Source organism: Ophidiomyces ophidiicola (genome assembly GCF_022830035.1).
Source record: "Ophidiomyces ophidiicola strain CBS 122913 chromosome Unknown scaffold_7, whole genome shotgun sequence".
NCBI lineage: Eukaryota > Fungi > Ascomycota > Eurotiomycetes > Onygenales > Onygenaceae > Ophidiomyces > Ophidiomyces ophidiicola.
The window spans coordinates 629,059-651,972 of NW_026054647.1; the positions used below are offsets into that span (position 1 = coordinate 629,059).

The following is a 22,914-nucleotide window of genomic DNA, read 5'->3' on the forward strand; positions in this document are numbered from 1 at the left end:
AAGTTTCTCGTGTTGCGTCCGCATCCAGTATTTTCAGTGATACATATCGTCGGTTTGGTCGGTCGCGTGCTAGCCAGATCGTTGAATAGCCGCCAAAGCCAAGCTTGTGGACTATGGTGTAGCGGCCTCCACAAAATGTGTCGCCGATAAGTGTTGGATGGAACCCACCGGGCGTATACCTTTCGAGATTCTCCACGTCAAATCCAGGGTGATATATGTTTTGGACGGGAGGTGGTGGCGTAGAGCTAGCTACGGACGTGTGACGCCTGAATAGATATACCGCTGTGGGCGACGAAACGCTGTGAAGTATGTGCTGGTTTTGTGTAAGCTGGAAAAACCTCAATCGGTTGATGGGAAAATGTCTGGGGCTACATCTCATGGTGTTAGCTGTCGGGGGACCAATGGTGCTTCAGAAACAAAATGGAAGCCTCAATTCGCCTTTCTCAGCACCAGTGACCCATGTACTATTTGTCTAGAATCATTTCAGTGTCAACAGCGTGCAGGGTTGAGATGGACGGAATTGGCCCAATTAAATGGTAACGAGCATTTGGTATCGGTAATTACCGGTTGGGAAGCTCTGAACAGGCTGTTTTGGCGGCAGGGCGGCGTACCGGGCATTACATACCGTACCCGATCGCCGGGAATACTCGGGCTGGCGTTTTGCTTCCAATCGGCGACACAAATCGCGATTCAAAAACTCTTCCTGGTCGATTGTATGAGAGCTGCGTCTGCAAAAGTTATAGACTTGCTGTTGGTGTTGCGTTCTGTTAGACCCTGTACTATATTATCTCTCTTTTTTCCATACAAATTGGGTTTCCAATCTTTCACTTTGATACAACTTCCAGCCAGGCCATGCTTAATTCCACATCCCGCAGCTCTCTCCGGGCAGCCGCCGCGCTGCCACATGCTTCTAAGCCGTTGACCTTTGCCCGATGGAGCCCCTCAGCTGCCAGTCTTACCACCCTCCGCCTGTCCCGTCGTACGATCGTCTCGACTCGCTCTTCGACGTATTTTCCCCATCCTTCGTCCTTCTCTGTTAGCCGCGTGCCCTGTGCATTTGGCGTGAGAACTTTCGCAAGTACAACGAGCAACATGGTGTGTCGAGTCGATAATTGGATAGGCCTAGCGGGGTAGCTTTAGCTGACAGTATCTTGTTAGGCTTCTGGCGTTCGTGCTGAGACCGATGCGTTCGGTGAAATTCAGGTGCGTTTATGAGTCCATGCCACGTCAGTTGCAATTGAGGCGTTGACAGTCGTGACTGGCACAGGTCCCTGCCGACAAATATTGGGGTGCGCAGACGCAGAGGTGAGGGGAAATTCGAGAGCTTGATGCAAAGTTACGAATCGATGTTAAATGAGAAACGCAATGACATAGGTCTCTGGGCAACTTCAACATCAACCAGCCTCAAGACCGCATGCCTCCCCCGATCGTTAGAGCCTTCGGTATCCTCAAAGGCGCCGCTGCTACTGTGAACATGAGATTCGGCCTTGGTATTTAACACATCGTGCCTTTTACGGAGAATTAGTTTGGGCTCATCGAGGTCTAGATCCAACGGTTGGAAAAGCTATCCAACAAGCCGCATCCGAAGTTGCGTCCCTTAAACTTATCGATCATTTCCCGCTCGTTGTCTGGCAGACTGGTTCCGGTACTCAATCAAACATGAATGCCAACGAAGTTATTTCCAACCGCGCCATTGAAATTCTCGGCGGAACCATGGGCAGCAAGAAGCCAGTTCACCCAAATGACCATGTCAACATGTCGGCCTCCTCAAATGACACTTTTCCTACCGTTATGCATATTGCCGCCGTGCTCGAAACGGAGGAAACTTTACTCCCAGCTTTGAAAAGCCTCAGAGATGCACTCCAAAAGAAAGTGGAGCAGTTTGATAAGATCATCAAGATTGGCCGAACCCACTTGCAGGATGCGACCCCGTTAACCCTTGGACAGGAGTTTTCTGGATACGTAGCACAGCTTGATCGAAACATAACACGGGTTAGCAATACTTTGCCTGACCTGCGATTGCTTGCTCAAGGCGGTACCGCTGTAGGAACGGGTCTCAACACGTTTAAGGGATTCGATGAGGCTATTGCCGAAGAAGTCTCGAAAATGACCGGAACTGAGTTCAAGACCTCTCCTAACAAGTTTGAGGTGCTTGCTGCTCATGACGCAATTGTTGAGGCTTCCGGTGCACTCAATACACTTGCTTGTTCCCTCTTCAAGATTGCCCAGGATATCCGATATCTTGGCTCGGGCCCTCGATGCGGTCTTGGAGAGCTGGTTCTCCCCGAAAATGAGCCTGGATCTTCCATCATGCCTGGAAAAGTCAACCCTACACAGTGCGAGTCCCTTACCATGATCTGTTCCCAAGTGATGGGTAACCACGTTGCCGCGACGGTTGGTGGAATGAACGGACAATTTGAGCTCAATGTCTTCAAACCATTAATGATCCGTAACCTCCTTCATAGCATCCGTATTCTCGGTGATGGAATGAAGTCTTTTGAAAAGAACTTGGTTGCTGGCCTTGAGGCTGATGAGAAGAGAATTGGATCTCTTCTTCACGAAAGGTAGCCCTCATTTCACTGTTAATTCTAAATCCGTCTTACGAAAAACTAATTTTCTTTTTAGTTTGATGCTTGTTACCTGTTTGAACCCTGTGATTGGGTATGACATGGCCTCGAAGGTGGCCAAGAACGCTCATAAGAAAGGCTTGACCCTGAAGCAAAGTGCAATGGAACTCAAGGCCCTGAGTGAGGAAGATTTTGACAAATATGTTCGCCCTGAATTGATGATCAGCCCAAAAGAAAAGAAATAGACGGTACATTTTGAAATTTTAGAGGTTTTCCGCGCCGAAACCTCCTCAATATTAGCGGTTTCTCATTTTCATTGCGTTCTCAATTGTATATAAATGGTTGACCTGAGAGTACTTAGCTAATTCATTATCAGTCATAGGCTGATAAAGGCATATTTTGTCGTCATGGAGGATTTGTCGAGCTTGGTTCCATACATGTTGGCTTTCCTGATACACATATTCGCATCTAGACGTACTGGTTGCATATGACGATCTTAAAGCTATTTATTATTCTAAAAGTTATAACACTCAACCGCATAGGTTGTGGGGGCGGAGTAACTATGCACCGGGTGTTACTTCTGTGCAAGGTTTTGCTCTTTAAGCATTAAATCTCCTCTCCAGCTTCTGTTATGCAGCAAAAACAAGAGCCTAGTGAACCGCTCTATACACCATAATAGACCAGCTGGCAATTAGTTATCTGTTTAGAAGACAACAAATCTAGCAGCATTGATACCACAAATGTCCCATTTCTGCGACGCAGTAGCATCCATCCATGATTGCCAATCGCCGGCCTGACAAAGCAGCCCTCATGGCAAGGCTCAATATACTCCGTATTGCTCTAAAGAAAAAATATCCTATGACATGCCAAGGAGCCCCTGATCCTAAGAATAGAAATCGATGCCAAGCCAGCCACCGAAAATGGAAAAGTGCCAGTACCCCTGTCTTGCCAGGAACGACCAAGCTCTCCAAGCTTGCTGTGCCCCTCCTCACTTCAAGGCCGCTTTGAGTCCTGAAGGCTTGTTTTAATTCTTCAGTCCCCTCGTTTATCTTTCTCTTTCCCCCCTGGTAACTGCCATTAGTACTGTTTGATCTGATACCCGATTCCTTCTACCAACGCCCAGCTCGCCTGGTAGGTTGAAACGTTAATCTCCCACCCACATCTTACCATGACGATGACGTTCATAAACGGCACATCAAACGACTCTGCAATGCCAAAAAATAACGACGAGAAGCCACTCTTCTCTATGGATTTGATTTCCCCTGAGGTTGTTGCGCAATTACCACAAGGGTATACACTCCGTCCTCTTCGTCGATCGGACTATCACAATGGCTATCTTGAAGTCCTTCGGGTCCTAACAACTGTTGGCGAGTTTTCTTTTGAACAATGGAGCGAGCGGTTTGACTGGATGGCAAAGCGGAACGATGAGTACTACCTACTCGTTATCTGCGATGAGGACAAAAGAGTCGTTGGAACAGGCAGTTTGATCGTTGAACGAAAATTCATTCATACCCTCGGCCTGGTAGGGCATATTGAAGATATTGCTATCGAGAAAAATCAACAGGGGAAAAAGCTAGGGTTGAGGATGATTCATGCCTTAGATTATGTCGCCGCAAAGGTCGGATGTTACAAGGTATAACTTTGTCTCTTAAATATTTTCCCCGCCACTTTTTACTAACGAATTATAGAGTATACTCGATTGCTCTGAAGCCAACGAAGGTTTTTACATCAAATGCGGGTTTAAACGGGCTGGCCTCGAAATGGCTCACTACTACAACGCCTAAAGCCGACGTGATGTCACCACTACCACGGCTTTCACGCGATTCACCTTACACTGTACCCTATTACCACAGTTCAACCTTTTACTTTCTGAATATATGCGACTGTTTGCTTGGAAAATAATAGAATCGGGTTTGAAGCAGGCCTTAGCTCCACTTGACACAATTCAAGTGCATAGCCGATTAATTCTTATGATCAAGGAAGATTTAGACCAGAGCAACCATTGCGACTTAACCGAAGTTGCTTTTGTTGAAGAAAGCCTCGTGTCCGTCGATTTCTTGCCATAACTATCTAATCTTGGGTTTCTGAATCTGAGGTTTCCTTTGGGATTGGGTGTCCACATTTGTCAATGCCACGTTAGACTACTTGGATGGGCGTCATTGGATGATGTGGGTTTGGTAATTTTTATAAATAGACGCTTGCAGCTGGTTTGTTAAAAAAAAAATAACATGGCTACCAATGCCTGGAGTAGAGTTACGGCTATGCGCGCCCTTCCATTTACGTGACCAAAAATAGGTCAGTTGTAGGTAGAACGAGGCATGGTCATGGTACCATTTCAGGGATTACCATTCCACTGAAAGATTCGACGGATGTTGACTGGATATTCAAATGGCGTGAAAAAGAATCCTTAGCAAAATTCGGTCTCCGGGTTTGTAAAAACTGGCAGCAAAGCTTTCTTTGAATACATATTTTGAGCAGTATTTCAGACAAGCGTAATTCATATTCATTGAATATCATGACGATACGCCTTTCACCCGACCAGGAATTCCATGTGTTTATCTATTTATCACACTGTCCCGATCGTTCCTCCTACCATGGTAAAGAGCTCTCCCACTCCATGTCGCTTCGGGGGTCGGCGTATCGCCTAGCGTGCGTGCTTATCCCAAGCAAATCAAAGTAACAAAACCACATGGACGAAAATTCAAGGAAAAAGCGGATCGAACGCAAAGTGGCGTTTATGATGTTGGGTTGGGGTTCATCTGCAAAGATATCGATGGTCTTATTAGACATATTGCTCTTCTTTTTCGTCAAATCAAGTTTTGTACGCACCTTGCGCTTGCCACCAGTCATGGTAACATTGACGAATCGTCGAGTGTATTGAAGGCGCTTCTTAGCACGGCCTTTTGGGGTCTTCTTTTTCTCTTGGGGTTCGACCTAATTTCGAATACTCCGTCAGTTCCGTACGTTCAAACTTGCCAATAGCCCTATCCGCCATATTTGATATCGCATATAACGCTTTCCCCTTATGATGACTGACCTTTGGAGTCTGAGACTTGACTTTACCCGCACGAGCGAGCGAACCGTGAACCTTACCCATGATGCGCGATCGGTAAGTGGTCGATGAGTATTTGCGTTATCGACGACGATAGGATCACTTCGAAGTTGACAAACTGAGGTCTGGTCTGTGTGAAGTTGGGGTTCAAAGATGTTAGCGCCACTTTTCTGGTGAGCTGCTTAGATAAGCCGCCTAAGCGAGGATGAGAGCAGCATGTGCACTTTTCAAGAAAGTGTCAACGGTAAGGTCAAGTGGATCACTTACAGCTTTGAGCGATGTGTTGGAATCAATTCAGTGAGCGTGTTCGTTTCCTGTTCATGTGTCACTGAGGATATTCCAACCCGCTTTAGCGACCGCCAAGGCCGTGGTTGCAATATGGTATGAGTCAGCAGGGCTTTGCCCTAGTACCCGATTTGGCTTTTATATCCCGTCTTTCAAGAGTAGTACTCCGTACTCCGTCCTGAAGACAATGAAAGAGAGTACTCTGATACCAACAACCAATACATATGCCTAGTTAGTATACGCAAGTCACATATCCTTAAAAGGTGAACAGCGGAGGGTTATTAGTATCCAGCGAGAGCTATTAAGAAACCTATGACACTGATAAGAAATCGAGAGATACGATAGTAGTATTCGTGGACGCCTCTTGGCTTTGAGGATACGACAATGTTCTTGGTTCCATGCGAGAATAAGGCATGATAAGCTACACAGAAATAAAAGGCATCCAGACCGTTCCCACGAAGAAAAAAGAACCATGACTCAAGTCTCTCTGTCGTAGAATCCATCATCCCACGCGTACCCGTATTGCAAGGAATTGAAATCCCCGGCTTATTTAGACCATCCGGGCTCTTTAATTGAGAACAAACATCAGACTTTTCAGTCTCCGATGATAAAAAAAGTAACACCTCTCCATTCTCCTTTCGATTTCATTCCATGCTTAACGAGATTTGGCGGCGACTTTTGGTGCCGAGCCTTTAGCACCCTGCTTGCTCTGGATTCTGGAGGTCTGTCCCCTAGCCGATGCAGCAGCGACTCGGGCCTTCTCTCTCTTCTGCTTCTCCGCGGCATGCTTCTTCTCCTTTCCTTCGTTGATGGCGGCTTGACGGGCAGCGAGACGAGCTTCAGGGCGCATGGATCGGCGCTCCTTAATCACATCGAGGGAGGCGCCAACGATAGCACGCTGGTGCTTGACAGTGCGGCGGGTGCGCTTCTTAGCAACTTCCTATAGTTCACGTAAAAAATACACTGTCAGCCCACTCTGCTTATTCTTGATGTATCAAGTTTGGAAATGGTCCGTGTCTTTATATCTATAAATCTCAAGGCGGACCCCGCTCATTCGAATCACGCAACCGGGATTGTTTGTACTGACTTCAGAAATACCCTTCTTGTGTTGTCTTCGGTACAGAACGGTCCAGGCAATTCGGCGAGGGTTCTTGCGCTGAAGGAAGAGCGATTCGGATTTTCCATTCTGGAATCTGAAGATCTTGCTATCACCGCGGACGTACAATTTACCCTATATCAGCCGAGAAACCGTCAGTTCTGGTCACTAATAGCCCGTGTCCTCTCCGTTTCACTTGAATTGCGCGTATCGGGGTGTAGCATTCAACTTGCAACGGATGGAGATCGAACTTGAAGGCTCAGGCGCAGGTCTGACATACCTTGCCAGGGTAAATTTTCTGACCACTGAAGGTATCGTCGTAGGTACGCATCTTGGATCGTGAGGATGCGCAGCGGGCGTGGACGAGTTGGAGGTAGGCGTTGTCGTTGAATTACTCGTTGCGTCAAGGGCCCGCCAAACTTGGTGAGGTTGGTGTGGCACGCATTTTCGCTAATGTGTGACACGTGACCGGCACTGCCCTTGAGCGAGTATGGACCATTGACGCAAAGAACAATGATAATGCTCCGTACAATCCTACAACTCGCTCCATATTTCCCTTTTTTTCTATTTAATTTTTGGCCAAAATGTAGCTCACCTTCAATTCCAAAAAGTCTAGCAGGGTAAGATGGCAGACAAGCTAATAACCATTACCACGAAATAGTCAACATATTAACAGTATATAAGACTGGAGTTCTGCAATCCCAAAGAGAGCATGACTATTATGATGATAGTTTATATGCTACATTTACATGAAAAATAAGAGCTAGGGGCTTGATTTGCGTTCAAGCTCAGCACATAGTATGTATGGACATACGCAAGAGAGTGATATAAAAGATACTTGGACGCTGAAAACAGCAAAAGAAGGTGGTAAGGGAGACAACATAGACTAACCCGCATTGCATGGGATTTAGAATGGTCTCCGATTCTTCTGAAACTGCGATAAATGATAGCCGCGCCTACTCTAGTATGTCCGCGGCACAGTCGTTCAGAAAATAGCTCCTCAAGTCGATCGTTTCGACTAATCGCTATGTAGTATTTGGCTCGATAAAAATATCAAATTGACAGTTTTGTGGGTTAATCGTTTCTTTCAATATCTGCGCGTTTATCATGCTGGCGAAGCATACTGCTTTGTCCACTCCCTAGCTGTTTGAATAGCAGCTGGTTCATCTTCTTTCCAACGCTGAGCAACATCATTTGCGAGTGGATCATCTGGGTTGGGAGCTCCTAGTAGAGCTTGAATAGATAAGAGAATTGTGCGGATTTGGAGCGCGGGAGACCAATTGTCTGGGAGGCGAGTTAGCAATACGTTCTTAACAGAAAGAAATACTTGAGACTTACTTTTCAACACATCAAGGCAAATTCTACCTAGTCTGTCTATATTTGGGTGATATATCTTTGTCAAAAAACGAATTTTGGGGGGCGTCATTGGATAATCGTCAGGCAGAAATAATTCTAATGAAAATATGCCACCTGCGGTGATGTCAGATTAGTGGGAAGATAAAGGCCATTTAAAAAAAAAATACCTTCGTACGGAGATTGAGAAGGGCCATGTATTTTAACATCGAAATATCGCAAGTTATCTTCATGGGGAACGGCGTTGATACCAGGAACTCTTTCAGAAACAAACAGATCAGCGCGGACTAAGAAAGAAAAGCACTGTTATTTATATAGTTCCTTTTTGCTTACGGTTCAGCCATTAAACGCTCAGTCTCTTTTATTATCCTTTTTGGTAATGCCATCTTGGGTGGTAGGGGCCTGATGACCCAAGCTTTCGGGCTAAAAAAGGATATATGCCTCGTGTGCAGGTTTTCCGGTACAGATATCGATTTCGACAGTGCGTAGGGTTCGCTCTGGAGCTGGTGAGGAGGGTGTTCCTGCCCCTCGTGAGAAAATGCAACTGTGACGATCACTAAGGGGCTGGAAAACTAGTCAACGAATGCAACTCCCGGCCAGAAAGGAGCGTAGAAGACAATCAGCTTAGTTCAGCATCTAAAAACAGAGTAGCTGACAGTATCAGACTTAAAAATTCAATATTGTAGGGGCAGCCGAGTTAACCCACTGCTCAACAATATCAACCCCGCAATGATCCCACAATGCCGCCAAGCAAATGGCCTGCCTGATGAGAATTCCGGATTTCGGATGAAATATTAAGCCGATAGCTCTCTAACTAATTTACGCTAATCTCTTTTAGGAATTCTGCCATTAGAGGCACCAGGCGGTGTAAGACTAGGAGCAGCTTTCCAACATCCCTCAACGGCACCGTCGCCTCTTGTAACATGCCCCCAGCCATGGAACTAGCATGATAACCACTCAGCTAGCTATAGGGATTGCTTCAATTGCAATCCCAATCTCAAAATGAACCCGAGAACGATTTGCAAGACTACCTATACCTTACCTGGCATTCTTCCATCTATCATCACGCCTACATGACATCAATTTTACCTGACAAACGGCTTATTTTTTTTTTTTTTTTCATCCTATCTATGCCCCATCCGGTATATGTGTGGAACGGTGAAACCTACTAAACGGAATAATGGCAACCCCCCCAGTGACACGAGTCTTAAGCTCCGCTTATGACAGCCCTACATTTGGAGAAGATAGCTCTTTTCATGTCGAGCAGCCAATTGGGTCAATGTCAATATCCCCTTGTGGGAGGGATGTTGTCCTTGCCTCGTAAGTTATGAAAATGCCATGCATACGGGAGCCACCGCAACTGACCGTGTTTCAGAAAGGAAGGTCTCCATATCATCGATTTAGATAACCCGTATACCCCCCCACGCTATCTTGCGCATAGGACCCCATGGGAAGTTGCCGATGTCCAGTGGTCACCTTTTGCCGCTCGCGATATGTGGGTTGTGAGCACTTCCAACCAGAAAGCTCTTGTGTGGAACCTTGCAATGGTATCTTGCCAAAATTCGATTGAGCTCGTTTTGCATGCTCATTCCCGAGCCATTACGGATATAAATTTCTCTGCACATCATCCAGATATACTAGCGACGTGTGCAGTCGACAGCTTTGTGCACTGCTGGGATTTGCGAGCCCCTGCAAGACCTGCCATCTCATTCTCCGATTGGTTCGCTGGCGCTACACAGGTCAAGTGGAATAGACAAGATTCCCACATTATTGCCAGTTCCCACGATAGATTTCTACATATTTGGGACGATCGACACGGAGCGTTACCTGTTCGATCTATTGAGGCACATAATACCAAAATCTATGGGCTAGATTGGAATCGAATGCGCCCCGAAGCTTTGGTGACTTGCTCCTTGGATAGAACAATAAAGTTTTGGGATTATTCTGTAGAAAGCGATCTCCCGGAAAAGATTATTCATACTCATTTTCCAGTATGGCGGGCAAGGCACACCCCGTTTGGATGGGGTGTTCTTGCTATGCCGCAGCGGGGAAATAGCGATCTACATTTATACAGTCGTACATTCAAAAATGCAGCCGAGAATCCCGATATGCCTCCGCTAGTATACAGTTTCCCTGGTCATAAGGGCCAAGTCAAAGAATTTCTCTGGCGCCCTCGCGGAAGCGTTATTAATGGTTTAGATCATCGAGAATTCCAACTTGTTTCTTGGGGAACAGATAGGGAGCTACGGTTGCATCGTGTTAGCCCTGAAATACTAAAAAGTGTGGGCTTCGAGAAGGGGAGATCGTTCAACCCATCACTCAACATAACGCGTGCAGGAGCAGTCTATAAAACATACCATGATGAAAACTCCGGCGTAGGATCTATGAAACGACCCCCCGGAGAATCTAGTCGTTCCTCAGCTGCATACCGTCGTGCATTATCAGGAAAAAGTGGCATCACCATGCCTTATTCTCGTCAATGGCAGGGTGGCCCTAACGGCCACTTCCGTGATCATGGAAGACAGCCTCTCCGAACCGACATGAATCCTATTTCTTGGATGCGTGGCGTTAAAGTCTCAGGCTGGGAAGTTGAAACACTTGGAGACGAAATTACCCATGTCGGCGAGCGGTTTACAAAAGTATCTTTTGAGTCTGTCAATGTCAACCAACGGAAGGCGACTGTGTCACTCCACGGCCCTTGGGGTTCTGAAAATACAAATACTTTCCTTCGTGTCGATATCAAATTTCCGTCCAACTACCCGAGATCTGCGGCGCCCGCTTTTACGTTGCAAAAGAGCTCCACCATAAGTATACACGCCTCAGAGACAGTGGCGAAAGGTTTACATAGTATATGCGAAGCATACATTTTGAAAAAGAGACCAAGCCTAGAGGGTGCTCTTCGCTATCTTCTTGGAGAATACACGGTGGAAGAAATTGTCGATATGGTACAGGACGAAGTCTGTGAGGCACTCAAATCGCCAGATATACTCGGAGACGGCGAATCTAGTGACGAAGATGAGGAAATTGGCCAGTATCAAGGCAATGATCTCGCTATGAGCTCCTCGGAGCTTCTCCGCCCAGTGAACGCGAACGTAATGGTGCCTATTGCAAGAGTATGCGGTGCAATCTGGACACATGATGGTCGCCTCGTATGTTTCTTTCCTCATAAGGAAGAGGTACCCGCGTCGTTTTTGGATTCCGTAGGCCTTCGCGAGATGACAAGGCTTTCTCGGTCCAACAGAGTGTTTGAAGCCTTTGGTAGATTTAAGACTAATTCTCCTGGCCCGAGAAATCCCCTGGGAATGGGGGCAAGCAATGACCTGTTAACAGATGATGATGCTTCGGAATACTCTGACAATTCTGACGATTCTTCGAGCTCCTCAGGCTCCTCAGACATGTTAGGAGCACTTCCACAACGATTCCATCTTCAGCGGACGAGCAATATTGGTGTGAACCGTGCTAGATCTACTGACAACTCACAAAAATCCACAACGGGCGTTTCTGCTATGAGGTCAACTACTGGCAAGCGCCATAACACCATCTCTATCCATAATCTAACACACATTCTTCCCTCAAAACCATATTTAGCCACCAAATATCGTATTCATGGAGCCTGCTCCGATGTTTGTACACACAACATGAAAGTTTCGGCCGACTTTGGGCACATGGAACTAGCTCATATCTGGGGTCTACTGAAATTGGTGTTGGAAAGTCTGACGCCCTTCCATAGCACTCCAAAACGTGAAGATGTGTCTCACATGGTTTATCAAGCTATGGGTAACAATAGAAGAAAAGATAGCGGGGTGGATCTTACTTACGATGATTGCTCAACTGAGACATTACATATGGGAACAGTTGGCTGGGGATCGCATCCCCTCGGGTCGAAGTGGCTTCTTCCAGCTCTGTAAGTATCCGTATCTTGCATACATCTTCTGTCGCGTCTAATTATTCATTTCAGGTTTGAGTATTTTGAGCAGTTGGGCGATGTTCAAATGCTAGGCATGCTGTCCTATATTCTATCCGAACCGATTTCCAATAGTTTCAACCAAAAAGCGGATCAAGTACCCTCAAATCTACAGAATCCAGCATTTGTGTTAAGTCAAACATCACCTCCTTTGCAGATTCGAAGAGAAAATTCAAGTTCAGGAGGGCCTATTGTATCCCCCACGAAAGACTTGCCTCTCATCTCAACTTCTTATAGTTCTGCATGTTCCTCTACGGATATATGGCCTTCTGAAACTCCTCCCTTATATTCTACTGGAGCAACTCCTCCTAACGTAGTGCGAAGCGGGAGGACGAGTTTGGAACGGAAATCCTACAAGCTCGCAACGCCAGTTTCAGGCTCTCCTGATCAACACACTCACCTTCGCACTCTAAACAATGGCCTGCCTCTCTCTTCCTCGCTATCTCAATCTCTTCCAAGCGAGCCACTAGCCCCATCCTCACTAAGTGAGAGCATTAAAAAACGACCTAGTCCCGCCGGCAGTTTGACCGCAGCTAGCGGATGGGCAGGAAATATTTCTCTTGTCAAACTACCCTCCGCCATTCCAGATCATATCAAGACTTCCACTGCTCCTCCTTCCCAGGTTCCCTCGGATACTGAGAACGAAGCACTATCTGTACAGAAACCTCTTAAGCCTTCCATCAAGTCATCGTTGAAACCACGTTCGTCAATAAAACCATCACGAGATGTACGAGTGGTTTTAAAGAACCAGAAAGAATTTGACGCCGAGGGTATTGGAGATCTACCGCCGTTTGATAACAAACATCAACCACTCTATCCAGTCTATCGTGCCGCATACGCCGCATTGCTTTTTGCTTGGGACACCCCGGTTGCCGGAAGGGAGATCCTGAAAACCGAGCCTTCGAATGACAATCAATATGCTGTATTGAGAGTTGACACCAAACGCTCGAAATCTGCTGCAATATTCTCCTACCCAAAGCCCGAAGAATCGGACAACCTAGAAGGACTGGGTTTTCAGCAACACTGTTCCACATGCAACTCGCCTCTAGATTTGGCCCCAAAAACCAAACCAGAACTCCAGAATGGAAAATCACAAGCCGAAAGATTGGCTTTGACATGTTCTACTTGCAAAACGGAAAACCCACAAAGGAAATTCCCTTGTATTGTCTGTGACAAATCTCCTGCAGGAACATTTGCACCATGCTTAGCTTGTGGACATATTGCCTGTCGTTTATGTCATGAGAAGTGGTTAGCATTCCAGGAAATATCTGAAAATGGCACGACCCCAGCTTGCCCAGCGGGCTGCGGCTGCATTTGTACCGAACATATCACAAACCACGTCGCCGTTCCTCAACCGCCCAAAATAGTGGTTGAGGGAGAACTTAAGCCTCGGAAAGAAGATGCTCTTCGACGAAAGTTCAAGCGTGCGTGTGATTTCCTGAATATATACATCAAAAGGCCTTCTAGCCATATACATCTTACTGGACGCAAATCATCGAGGTCTTGCCTCAAAGTACGGTCGCTAGCTGCGGCGCGTGGCCAGAGCCGCATCAACTTCGAACGAGTGCATTTGAAACCGATTCTAATTGATGGAAGGACGGGCAACTGAGATCGACAAATATATGTTTGTGGATTTTCCCACATTGCGCCTGTGGTAATCGCAGGTCAGCTTGCACTGCACTTTACGGGGCGCCCAATGAGCAAAATAAGCAAGTCTCCGTTTAGCCAGTGAAGAGTAATTCATTCACCAACTACTCGTATGGAGTAGGGAATTCAGCATTCCTCCTAATATACTACGCATTTGATCTGGTTGACCAGAAAAATTTCACTGTACATACTTCCTTGATATATACTGCACATACTACGATTACGATTACATGAAGCTATATAAAATGTTGCTATATGAGCCAGATTGCTGCTAACATATGAATATAATTTTTTTCATACGAGAGTGAGAGCCGATCCCCATGACTGTGGCATGGGGCCGCGAGAATTGTGTTTGCCATGGTAATTTCTAGAAAGACTGATCTGATTCAAGCTTTCCCGTCTTCCTTGCTTTGACACAGTTTTGAGGTATCACGAAGTGCTACCAGGCCCGCCACTTACATACAACAAGATGTTCCGTCATCATGAGCAATTCCAAATACGAAACCCCGAGCCAAGGCCGTGAAAAACAGTCTTTTTCTTTTTTTTGTGGATCTGCCTGGCTTGAGAGCTGTTCTAGTCCTTGGGAGTATTATAAATGCTTACCGAACAAGTACAAACCCGCCTCCTTCATCCTGACAAACAAAATAAGTATTTCCAGGGAATTTTATATGCAGTATTGGTTTTTCTATGTGCATCAGCTTCTGGTTGTTAAACTAGGATTATTTTCAGCGAATATCCCGCACTTCATGGCCCAGCGGATCGGTTTTCATCAATCGTGGGATGGATACTGATAGTTTACCTCGTGAAGCAGGGGAAGCTTCAATATTGTATTTCTCTTTACTCACCAGCGTGACAAGCTTTCTCCAGTAATACGGAGAGATAGGCGTTAGGTATAATATCCCTACCTCATATCTATGAGCCATTAGCCAGCGCTAAATGCCGGACAGGCAGGCCAGCTGTAAAAGTCAAAAAACAAACAAAAATACAAGAAAGCTTTTTGCCCTTGTTTATCCTGTTCTTTTGAGTCCACGTATATTCACCGATGTTGTTGTTTTTTCTTTTATAGAAGGTTAGTCTTTTACAACACTTTTTTTCGTACTCGTCGCGTCCACGTAACTCCTTTTAGAGCCCGCAGCCAGAATATGCAACATACCCTTGCGGCTGAGCCCATTTCTACAAACAACAAAGCACCAAAGGATGCAGCTGAGGTGCCGTAATCCCGGGATTTTCCGAATAGAAACGGTCTACCTGTAAAAAGCAAAAAAATAAAAATAAATAAAAATACAACCCCGTACTCCGTACTGAAAATGGAAAAGAAAAAAATGTGGGCGTGAATTCGAGATTCTCGATCTTTTCACGGTGATTCGACGGAATATACGGAGTATCTTACGAAGTCTCTCAAAAGAATTTTATAAACCCACTTGGAAGTGGTGGTAAGGGGGTATTTGATTATTGGAGAATAGGCCAGGCTTGGCCGGGGGCCTCTCGGGTTAAGATATGTAACGGGGGGGGGGAGTCAAGAAGACGTCCAGCGGGGCGGTAAGGAGGTAAAATTATGTACAATTGTATGTGTGTGTCCAAAGAGGACAGATGTTTTCCACACTAGCCAAAGACACTTGGGGGGAAGATGCAAGCTTTGCTCATTCTCCACTCTTACATGATGCAAAATGCTCCCCTGTGCTGTCTTGTTTTTGTTTTTTTGTTGACATAAAAACTTTGCAAAAGGCCAGGTACGAAATTAAGTGACAGTAAGAGGGAACAAAAGCTTCCCCTTGTTATGGAGTAGAAGGTAGTGAGAAAACAGGAATACCAGCCATGGTAGATCGATGAGAAAATTTGAGCCTTTTGTTACAAAAAAGGATTCGCAAAAACATGAAAAGTACTCACGATTTACACGACAATGGCTGGAATTATGCAATGTGAAAAGAGGGTATACAGTTCAAGGGAAACTTTCTCACACAAGATTGGGCGAGTGAGACTGACAAGCCGTCCATAACAGAAAAAGGAGATAAGCTGTTCCTATAACGAACGGGGGAGCGTAGAAAAGGCCAAGTGCCTATTCCACCATATCCACAACATTGTCCGTCGATGCATTGGTCATGCCCCAGAGGAATCTGGCAGCTTCTCGCCCACAGCAAGTTCGTTTCCTCGCGACCTCATTCTCCCGCGTCAACGGGGTCTTGAGAGAGCCAAGAGGTCCCAGCAATGGGGCCGCCTGGCCGACTGTACACTTTGACAGCAAAAACGAGTCGGCAACCCGTACGTCGCGAGCAACAAGGTTGCCATCATCCACGTTCTGTCGGTTTTTCAAGGCTACCAGATGGCGGACGTTGTGGTGTAAAGAACCGTCATTTGAGCAAAAGCGGCCCCGCTTTTTCGACACTCTGAATGGCGAGTGCATGACGGACGATGGGGTAGATCGGGGAATAGCACCAGCCAGATCACAGAGGCTCTGGGCAGCTTCTCTTGCCAGATCCACGGGTGATGCCAGAGAGAAGTTAGACATGTCTGGAACATCAGTGCTAGTAGTGGACATGGCCTCAGGGGAGGCGTAGATATCCGAGTATTCTGTTTCGTTGATCGGGGAAACAATCACGGGGGGCTTCCAAGTATCCTTCATGTTGGAGCGCCGACGCGTCGTTCGCATCGCCAAATGAGGGAGCGAAGTCGGACACGTTCCAGACGCAACGGAAGAAATGGAAGAGGATCGAGAAGACCGGCTTGACCGCGATGAGGTCAACGATGGGACGTCAGATACCATAGACTCCGGAGAGGAACTAGACGAGCGAGCCAGGGAAGAGCGACGAGTGTAAGATTCAAAAGAAGTCGATTTCATCATATTCTGGCGTGGTAATAAACGCTGATCGAGCATGGTACGCTGGGAACAAATCGTTTGGGCGTGACGCATCGCACATGACATAGAAGGCCCACGAAGGATCGGAACAGCACCCGCTGCAGGGGTAGTGTTGGGAATGGTCTGCGGGCTCAGTTGTGGGCTCGAGAGGTCGGAAACGGGAAGGACCGGTAACATTATTGGCGATGAAGGTTCAATAGAAAGGACGTCGAGACCCGAAGTCGACGTCAGCGCATTAACAGTACTTCCACTCTCATAAACGGGAGATCGGCTTGGAGAAGGCGAAGGGGAGGGCGAAAGGAGATCCTGGATCGAGACAACGCCCCGAGTCGGGCCGAGTTCGAGATTATCGAGCTCTGGAGTCAGAGTCGGGATGATGGAGCGCCAAGAAAGACCTTCACCGTTGAAAGCGCTGTCGGACGAGGGCGTGTACTTCAACACAATGTCAGTCCAGCGCTTAAAAACAGGCTCAGAAATGTGCAACTTCCATCCAACAGCGTGGAGGAAAGTCAGCTCATTCTGATTGATTTCTTCGGTACTCAGACCAGAAATCTTGCTCCAAGCGCGAGCTGAGTAGTTCCGATCCTGAAGGTATTTCGATGCCAAAATAAGGGCAGCGAGAAACATGCGCCTGCCACACTGCATGGCACGTTGGCACTGCGGAACCTGCGACTGTTCCATGGTAAAATCAAGCCTTGGAAGTCGAGGTCTGATCATAATAATGTAGTATAGAGCGACCTGGAGCGTCGAGTAGCTCGTTCGAGAGCGGCGAAGCGTCTCCTGGATGAAGCCGCGCAGAGGCAACACGCCTTTGCAGCCCATCGCGGAGTCGCTCCTCGACGCGGCGGCAGAAAGCGGCCATACAGTCTGGACGATCTGCGACGCAGAGTCTTGACAAAACAGAAGAAAAAAGTCAGGCACTAACGAGAAAAATAGAAATATAATATTATGACTCACCAACAAGATTGTCGACAAAATTAACTCTGCGATCAGACTGGCGCACCAGAGAGGGTTTCACTCGCGGGTAAGCAGCGTCGGTGCCTGGCTTGGAGCGGCGCGGGTGCTGGCGCAGCTCTGGCGCCACAGCATGTTCCGCAGCCGTAGCCGCAAAGGATCCACGCGAGCATAGTGCGCTGCCTTCTTTCAGCTGATCGGTAATACCGTCTAGATTGTCCGAGGCGACGTTTTCCCAGACGACATCGCAACCGGACGAAACCGAGCTTTGCGACGAGAAAGAGCCGAAGGAAAAGACCGAAGAAGACGACGAGGACGACGCAGAGGAGACTGAATCAGAGCACATGTAAGGCTGCTGAAAGACTTTCTGGTTACCTGGGTTCGCAAGATTGAAACCCAGGTTGTCCATTACTGACATTTCCAATCACAATCACGCTCACTCGGTGTCAGGATAACCAACGTCGACTGAACGTAAAGACGGAAATGAAGGGTAGTGGACGATATAGATTCCGGGTACTAAGGGGGGAAGACCGTTGGGAGAGGACCGTGTAGGGGCAGCGTTGGACAGAGCCCGTCTTGGATACAAAGGCGACGGGGGGGCCTCTAACCGAAGCGACCAATAGCCAGGATGGATATCAGCTGTGGTTTATGTGTAGAATAAGAGGGTTTAATAAAAAAAAAAAAAAGGAGAGGAGCAAGAGGCTACAGAGGATAGGATATGGTTCAGGAAGGGAGGGTTATCGTTCAGTGTTTGGGGTTGGGTGGGTGGGAGCAGGAGGAGGAAGACGATGACGCCGATCACCACCTGCAAGATTCCAAGGGATGCAGCAGCAAACAAAGCGGAACACAAAGGAGAGCAGTAAATGAAGGAAGGGCGACAGGGACGTGTCTGGGACAACTACGCAAGATATATGCCGAGCAGAAGGCGCGGGCAGCTCGGTCACAGAGGTGGAGTGATTATTGTGGCGTGGCGAAACTCAGCGCGCTCAAGTGACACACACAGGTCGAGCAGAGGACTCCCGCCAGGCGCTCTAGGCAGCAACAATAGCAGGCATAGCGATGGCAAAAGGAGTCGAGACAAGTGGTTTGGAATCTTTGCAGGTGGTGATGGAGTCGCGGGTCGGCGCAGGGAGCCTCGTCATTGTTGGAGCGAAGGGAGAGGGGAGCCGGGGGCGCGGGCTGGGAGTCAGCACCAGCAAAGGCGGGCGGCACCACGCGAGTCTGACGGCAAAAGGAAGGCGAGGAGAGGCGGGTGAGGCTGGAGGGCGAGAAGGAGAGGACGAGGTTTGAGGTTGAGGTCACGACGGCATTCGAGGGAGTCAGAGGAGGGCGATGCCAGCGAGCTAACTAAGTGGCTAGCGACGCTGGAGGCGAAGAGTAGAGAGCGGCGAGAACGGGGATAAGGAGGACTGGTGAGTTAGTCAGACATGGCTGCGAGGGAGTAGAAAGAGAAAGAGAGAGAATGGGAGGGAGGCGAAAGAAGAGTTTGCTCGCGATGACTCGACGACGTCTGAGTTGATGGTGGTTGCGGTGGCGAAGTGGCGAGGGCGAGTGCCGGGGGGGACAAGCCGACAACGACGACAAAGACCACGTAGATACGTACCAGAGCGGAGAGCAGGGCAGACAGCAAACAGCAACCAGCAAACAGGCCGAAACACACAGCGCAAGGATCAACGGAGTGGCGAGGGCGATGATGACTCTACAACAACAACACAGCGCGGGCGGGCGAGCGTGCAGGTTAAGAGCACGCAAGCGGCGGGCGGGCGGTTAGGCAGAAGAACCGCCTCGCACAGGCAGCGATGCAGGCCGGGCGGCGCGTGATGATGGGCCATTGGCGGGCGGCGATGCTGCGACGCCGTTTGGCCAGCCATCGATCAATCACTCAGCAGTATTATTATTATTATCGCCGTCGCGCTCGTTGGCTAGTTAGTTACCAGCCGCCACCGCCGCGTGAGTCATAGCTACTAACTTGCCCGTTCGAGGCTGATCGGAGCAAATAATGGCTGCCCCCCCCCTCCTCGCCATCGCCCGAGGCCGGGGCTGGTAGGACTCCGAAAGCATCCTTTGTTTTAGCACTTCGTGTTAGTCAGGATTCCCGGCAGCTGTCGTATAGATCTACCCATGGTGTGGAGGCCTTAATTAGAGATGTAGGACGCGGTGGTATATACAGCAAGTCTATCGCAGTATGGGAACAGGAAAACACCTTCAGAAAAGCAAAAGCACAGAAAAATCCAGGAAGACCACCGGGCTGGACAGCCTGCCCGGGCAACGCAACGCAACGCAGGAGAGAAGAAAAACCGATCCGACGAAAGCGATATCTGTGGCTCGCCCCGGAACAGCCTGGGAAGCACCAAAACTCTCTCGTGCGAGCCCATCCATCGTCACCAGTAACCACACCCACCCAGATCACGCAAAACGACCAAATCGGGGAGCCCTTCCCGTCAGCCTGGCACATGACGAGGCTCGGGGACTGGCGTCGTCCCATGGACCGAAAGGGGGGCGCGACCCCCCTAGGCAGCCTCCGTCCATAGATCAGTTATATACCAACATCCCCGTCAATATCACAGCGAAGCTGTCACACGAAACCACAGCTTGCCAAAAAAACGGAAACAGCTTGTAGCATGCCAAAAAAAGAAAAGGAAGTTGTCTTTCCCAGGAAAAAACAACGCCGTCCATCGCTGTGCGCCGAAGATACGGATAATGATAATAAAAAAGGAGACCCAGATAGATAAAGTGTATACCGAAACCAAATTCCATCAAGCATTAGGGTATATGTAGAGATATTCGACCTCGAATAAAGCGTAAAATCCGCCAGTCCCGGAGATAGATAGACAGCCCCCGATTATCCCCAAAAAGAGAGATTATTATGTGGTGAGATATGTCCTAGAACGCCGCTGCCGCTATACAAACCCAGCCAAGCCGGCGAGAGAAGAAAGATATATATAAAGTTTGTCTTTTTTGTATTGTTCAGCAGACCGCATCTCGGTCACGCCCCCTCCAGGTCCTGCACCAGGTGCTCGAGGAACTCCATCAGCGAGCGGTTCTTGCACTTCCCGATGCCCTTGGCGCAGTCGCCGCACACGCGCAGGCTGCAGAAGGTGCAGCGCCAGCGCGCCAGCTGGTCGGTCTTGAGGCACGTCATGCACGGCACCGAGTAGTACGCGTTCTTGGACGCCATGAACGACCGGTGCGACTGGTAGCAGGCGAAATGCACCTTGGTGAGCGGCGGCACCACGTCGACCTTGACCACCGGCAGCAGCGCCTCCGCCGACGAAGACGCTGAGGATTGCGAGTCGCCGTCCGATTTGGCTTTGTCGTCGTCCGCCGGTGTCGTTGTCGTCGTCGTTGACGACATGCCCGGCTCGTCGTCGCGGGTTTCGGCGGAGTACTCGCTGCCGCTGCGTATCGAGGGCGCCTGCGACGGTGGCTGCACGGCGTGGTGGGTGTTGGGGCTGCGGTCGCGGCGGGCATAGCGGGCGGGCGCTCCTCGCTCCGAGCCTCGCGAGGGCGGCAGTCTTATGCCGTAACTACCATTGTGCGGCGGCGGCGGGAGATACTCCCACGGGCGGTCCGTTGACGGCGGTGCTTTGCGCATCGGGGGGTGGTGTGATGCGCCGCGGGTCTTGGAGGAGGGGGGTGGAGGGCCCATGTTCTCACCACGCAGCACCATTGTCCTAGGGGGTTTGTGGCCGTTCAGCTCGACGGCGACAATGGAGATGTCAGGTCGTTCCATCTCTGCAGGCCAGTCTGGGGTGATTATTGGCGGCGATATCGAGGAGAGGCGGCCGGGGTCAGGGCTGGGGGGACTGCAGCAAATGGGGAGGGGGGGAAGGCTTTCTATCACGTAGATTGCACGCCCGCCTCTTGAAGGGGAGTCCCTTGATTATATAGATACGAAGGGCCGCAGTCGCACCAATGCAACAGAAGGACAAATAAAAATAAAAATGGGAAACAAAATAAAAAAAAAATTAGAAATAATCTCTGGGGAGCTAGGACAGGCACAGCCGTTGTGGCGGTTTGACCGATGCCGAACAGCCCAAGGAGCCCATCCACACGGCGGGCCAGTGCGGTGCTCTTAAAAGCCTGGAATTAGCCTATCCGCCCATTAGTTATGCCAGCATCAGCCAGAGAAACAAAAAAGAAAGGACCTGGCAGGCACACCCACCCCGCAAATCACGGCGCAGCAGCCAACGGGGATTGACCCAGCCCTTTCATGGCCAGCAGGAAGCGAGAGCAAGAAAAGCAACGGGCACTGGGTGAATACGTGGGACCAGTCGAATCCATTGTGATCAAGGCTATCAAAGCCACCGGGAACCTAGCGGATTTGGCAGCGCAGGACATTCTCGCAGCCTATCATGCGCGCAGCGGCGGGGGAGGGGGGGGGGGAATGCCAGTGTGCGGGCCAAGCGTGGGATGGAGACTCGGAAATCCAATCTCTAAGATTAGCCAGGGACAGGAGTTAAAGCGGTTCAGGCCCTCAGGATCGCGACTATTGTCTTCGGTCGGGAGCCAGGCTTGGTCCGCGCCGGAGGCTGTCTGGTTATACGGGCGTGGTCGATTGGGCTCCGGCGGGGGCAGCGGTCCAAGAAGACAGGCGAGGACAGTTAGTTAGCTAGCTAGCTAGTAGCTAGCAGTAGTGAGCCAGCCTGGCGACGAACGACGGCGGTTCTGGCTGAGGGATCCGGGGCTCCTCGCGGCAGGCAGGGAAGACGGACCTGACACATCGAAGGCGGTTTGGCGTGTTTGCAAGCGAAGGCTCCGCCTGCATGAAATTGCGGTGGCGAGTCGGAGGCTGGCTAGTAGTCTACTCCTATACTCCGTACAGCAGCGTACTCTTGCTGCCGTACAGCATGCGAGGAGAAAAAGAAACAAAACCTGCGCCGGGGCCCTGTGCGCTGCTGTTGCTCGCCGCCCGGATCGCCATCTGCTTCACCGCGCCATCATCACAATATCACGCTCTCGCAACCAGGCCAACGAACTACTAACTAGTTAGCTAGCTACCTACAGCATAGTTATCGAGACCGGCGCTGTTTCAAGGCGGCGATGGGCCAGCACTGTGTCTATCATGCGCGCCGCATGCATCTCACTGCGAGGACAGCAGTAGTAGAGCAGTGACAACGACCCCGTACCCGCCCACGACCA

At 49.1% G+C, this 22,914-nt stretch overlaps 8 protein-coding genes across 8 annotated transcripts; 3 read left to right on the forward strand and 5 right to left on the reverse strand.

Moving 5' to 3' along the window:
- Positions 1–852: 852 nt before the first annotated feature.
- FUM1 (fumarase fum1) lies at positions 853–2,812 on the forward strand (the record flags this gene model as incomplete). Its single annotated transcript, XM_049251690.1, has 6 exons — positions 853–1,095; positions 1,159–1,203; positions 1,268–1,305; positions 1,375–1,490; positions 1,547–2,564; positions 2,626–2,812. 6 exons carry the CDS (start codon positions 853–855, stop codon positions 2,810–2,812), a joined length of 1,647 nt encoding a protein of 548 aa, XP_049109495.1.
- A 923-nt stretch (positions 2,813–3,735) lies between these two features.
- On the forward strand, positions 3,736–4,351 carry GNA1 (Glucosamine-phosphate N-acetyltransferase-like protein; the record flags this gene model as incomplete). The annotated part of the gene is made up of 2 exons (XM_049251691.1): positions 3,736–4,200; positions 4,256–4,351. 2 exons carry the CDS (start codon positions 3,736–3,738, stop codon positions 4,349–4,351), a joined length of 561 nt encoding a protein of 186 aa, XP_049109496.1.
- An 805-nt stretch (positions 4,352–5,156) lies between these two features.
- Positions 5,157–5,664, reverse strand: rps30a (40S ribosomal protein S30; the record flags this gene model as incomplete). The annotated part of the gene is made up of 2 exons (XM_049251692.1): positions 5,157–5,501; positions 5,605–5,664. The coding sequence occupies 2 exons, from the start codon at positions 5,662–5,664 to the stop codon at positions 5,157–5,159; spliced, it is 405 nt and encodes a 134-aa protein (XP_049109497.1).
- An 895-nt stretch (positions 5,665–6,559) lies between these two features.
- Positions 6,560–7,331, reverse strand: RPL24 (60S ribosomal protein L24; the record flags this gene model as incomplete). Its single annotated transcript, XM_049251693.1, has 3 exons — positions 6,560–6,844; positions 6,992–7,135; positions 7,281–7,331. The coding sequence occupies 3 exons, from the start codon at positions 7,329–7,331 to the stop codon at positions 6,560–6,562; spliced, it is 480 nt and encodes a 159-aa protein (XP_049109498.1).
- A 774-nt stretch (positions 7,332–8,105) lies between these two features.
- On the reverse strand, positions 8,106–8,739 carry LOZ57_002630 (uncharacterized protein; the record flags this gene model as incomplete). The annotated part of the gene is made up of 4 exons (XM_049251694.1): positions 8,106–8,284; positions 8,339–8,470; positions 8,524–8,612; positions 8,687–8,739. The coding sequence occupies 4 exons, from the start codon at positions 8,737–8,739 to the stop codon at positions 8,106–8,108; spliced, it is 453 nt and encodes a 150-aa protein (XP_049109499.1).
- Positions 8,740–9,533: 794 nt separating this feature from the next.
- Positions 9,534–13,926, forward strand: LOZ57_002631 (uncharacterized protein; the record flags this gene model as incomplete). Its single annotated transcript, XM_049251695.1, has 3 exons — positions 9,534–9,673; positions 9,729–12,257; positions 12,312–13,926. The coding sequence occupies 3 exons, from the start codon at positions 9,534–9,536 to the stop codon at positions 13,924–13,926; spliced, it is 4,284 nt and encodes a 1,427-aa protein (XP_049109500.1).
- Positions 13,927–16,020: 2,094 nt separating this feature from the next.
- Positions 16,021–18,181, reverse strand: PCL5 (PHO85 cyclin-5; the record flags this gene model as incomplete). The annotated part of the gene is made up of 2 exons (XM_049251696.1): positions 16,021–17,708; positions 17,776–18,181. 2 exons carry the CDS (start codon positions 18,179–18,181, stop codon positions 16,021–16,023), a joined length of 2,094 nt encoding a protein of 697 aa, XP_049109501.1.
- A 2,577-nt stretch (positions 18,182–20,758) lies between these two features.
- LOZ57_002633 (uncharacterized protein) lies at positions 20,759–21,505 on the reverse strand (the record flags this gene model as incomplete). The annotated part of the gene is made up of 1 exon (XM_049251697.1): positions 20,759–21,505. The coding sequence occupies one exon, from the start codon at positions 21,503–21,505 to the stop codon at positions 20,759–20,761; it is 747 nt and encodes a 248-aa protein (XP_049109502.1).
- Between the last annotated feature and the right edge of the window lie 1,409 nt (positions 21,506–22,914).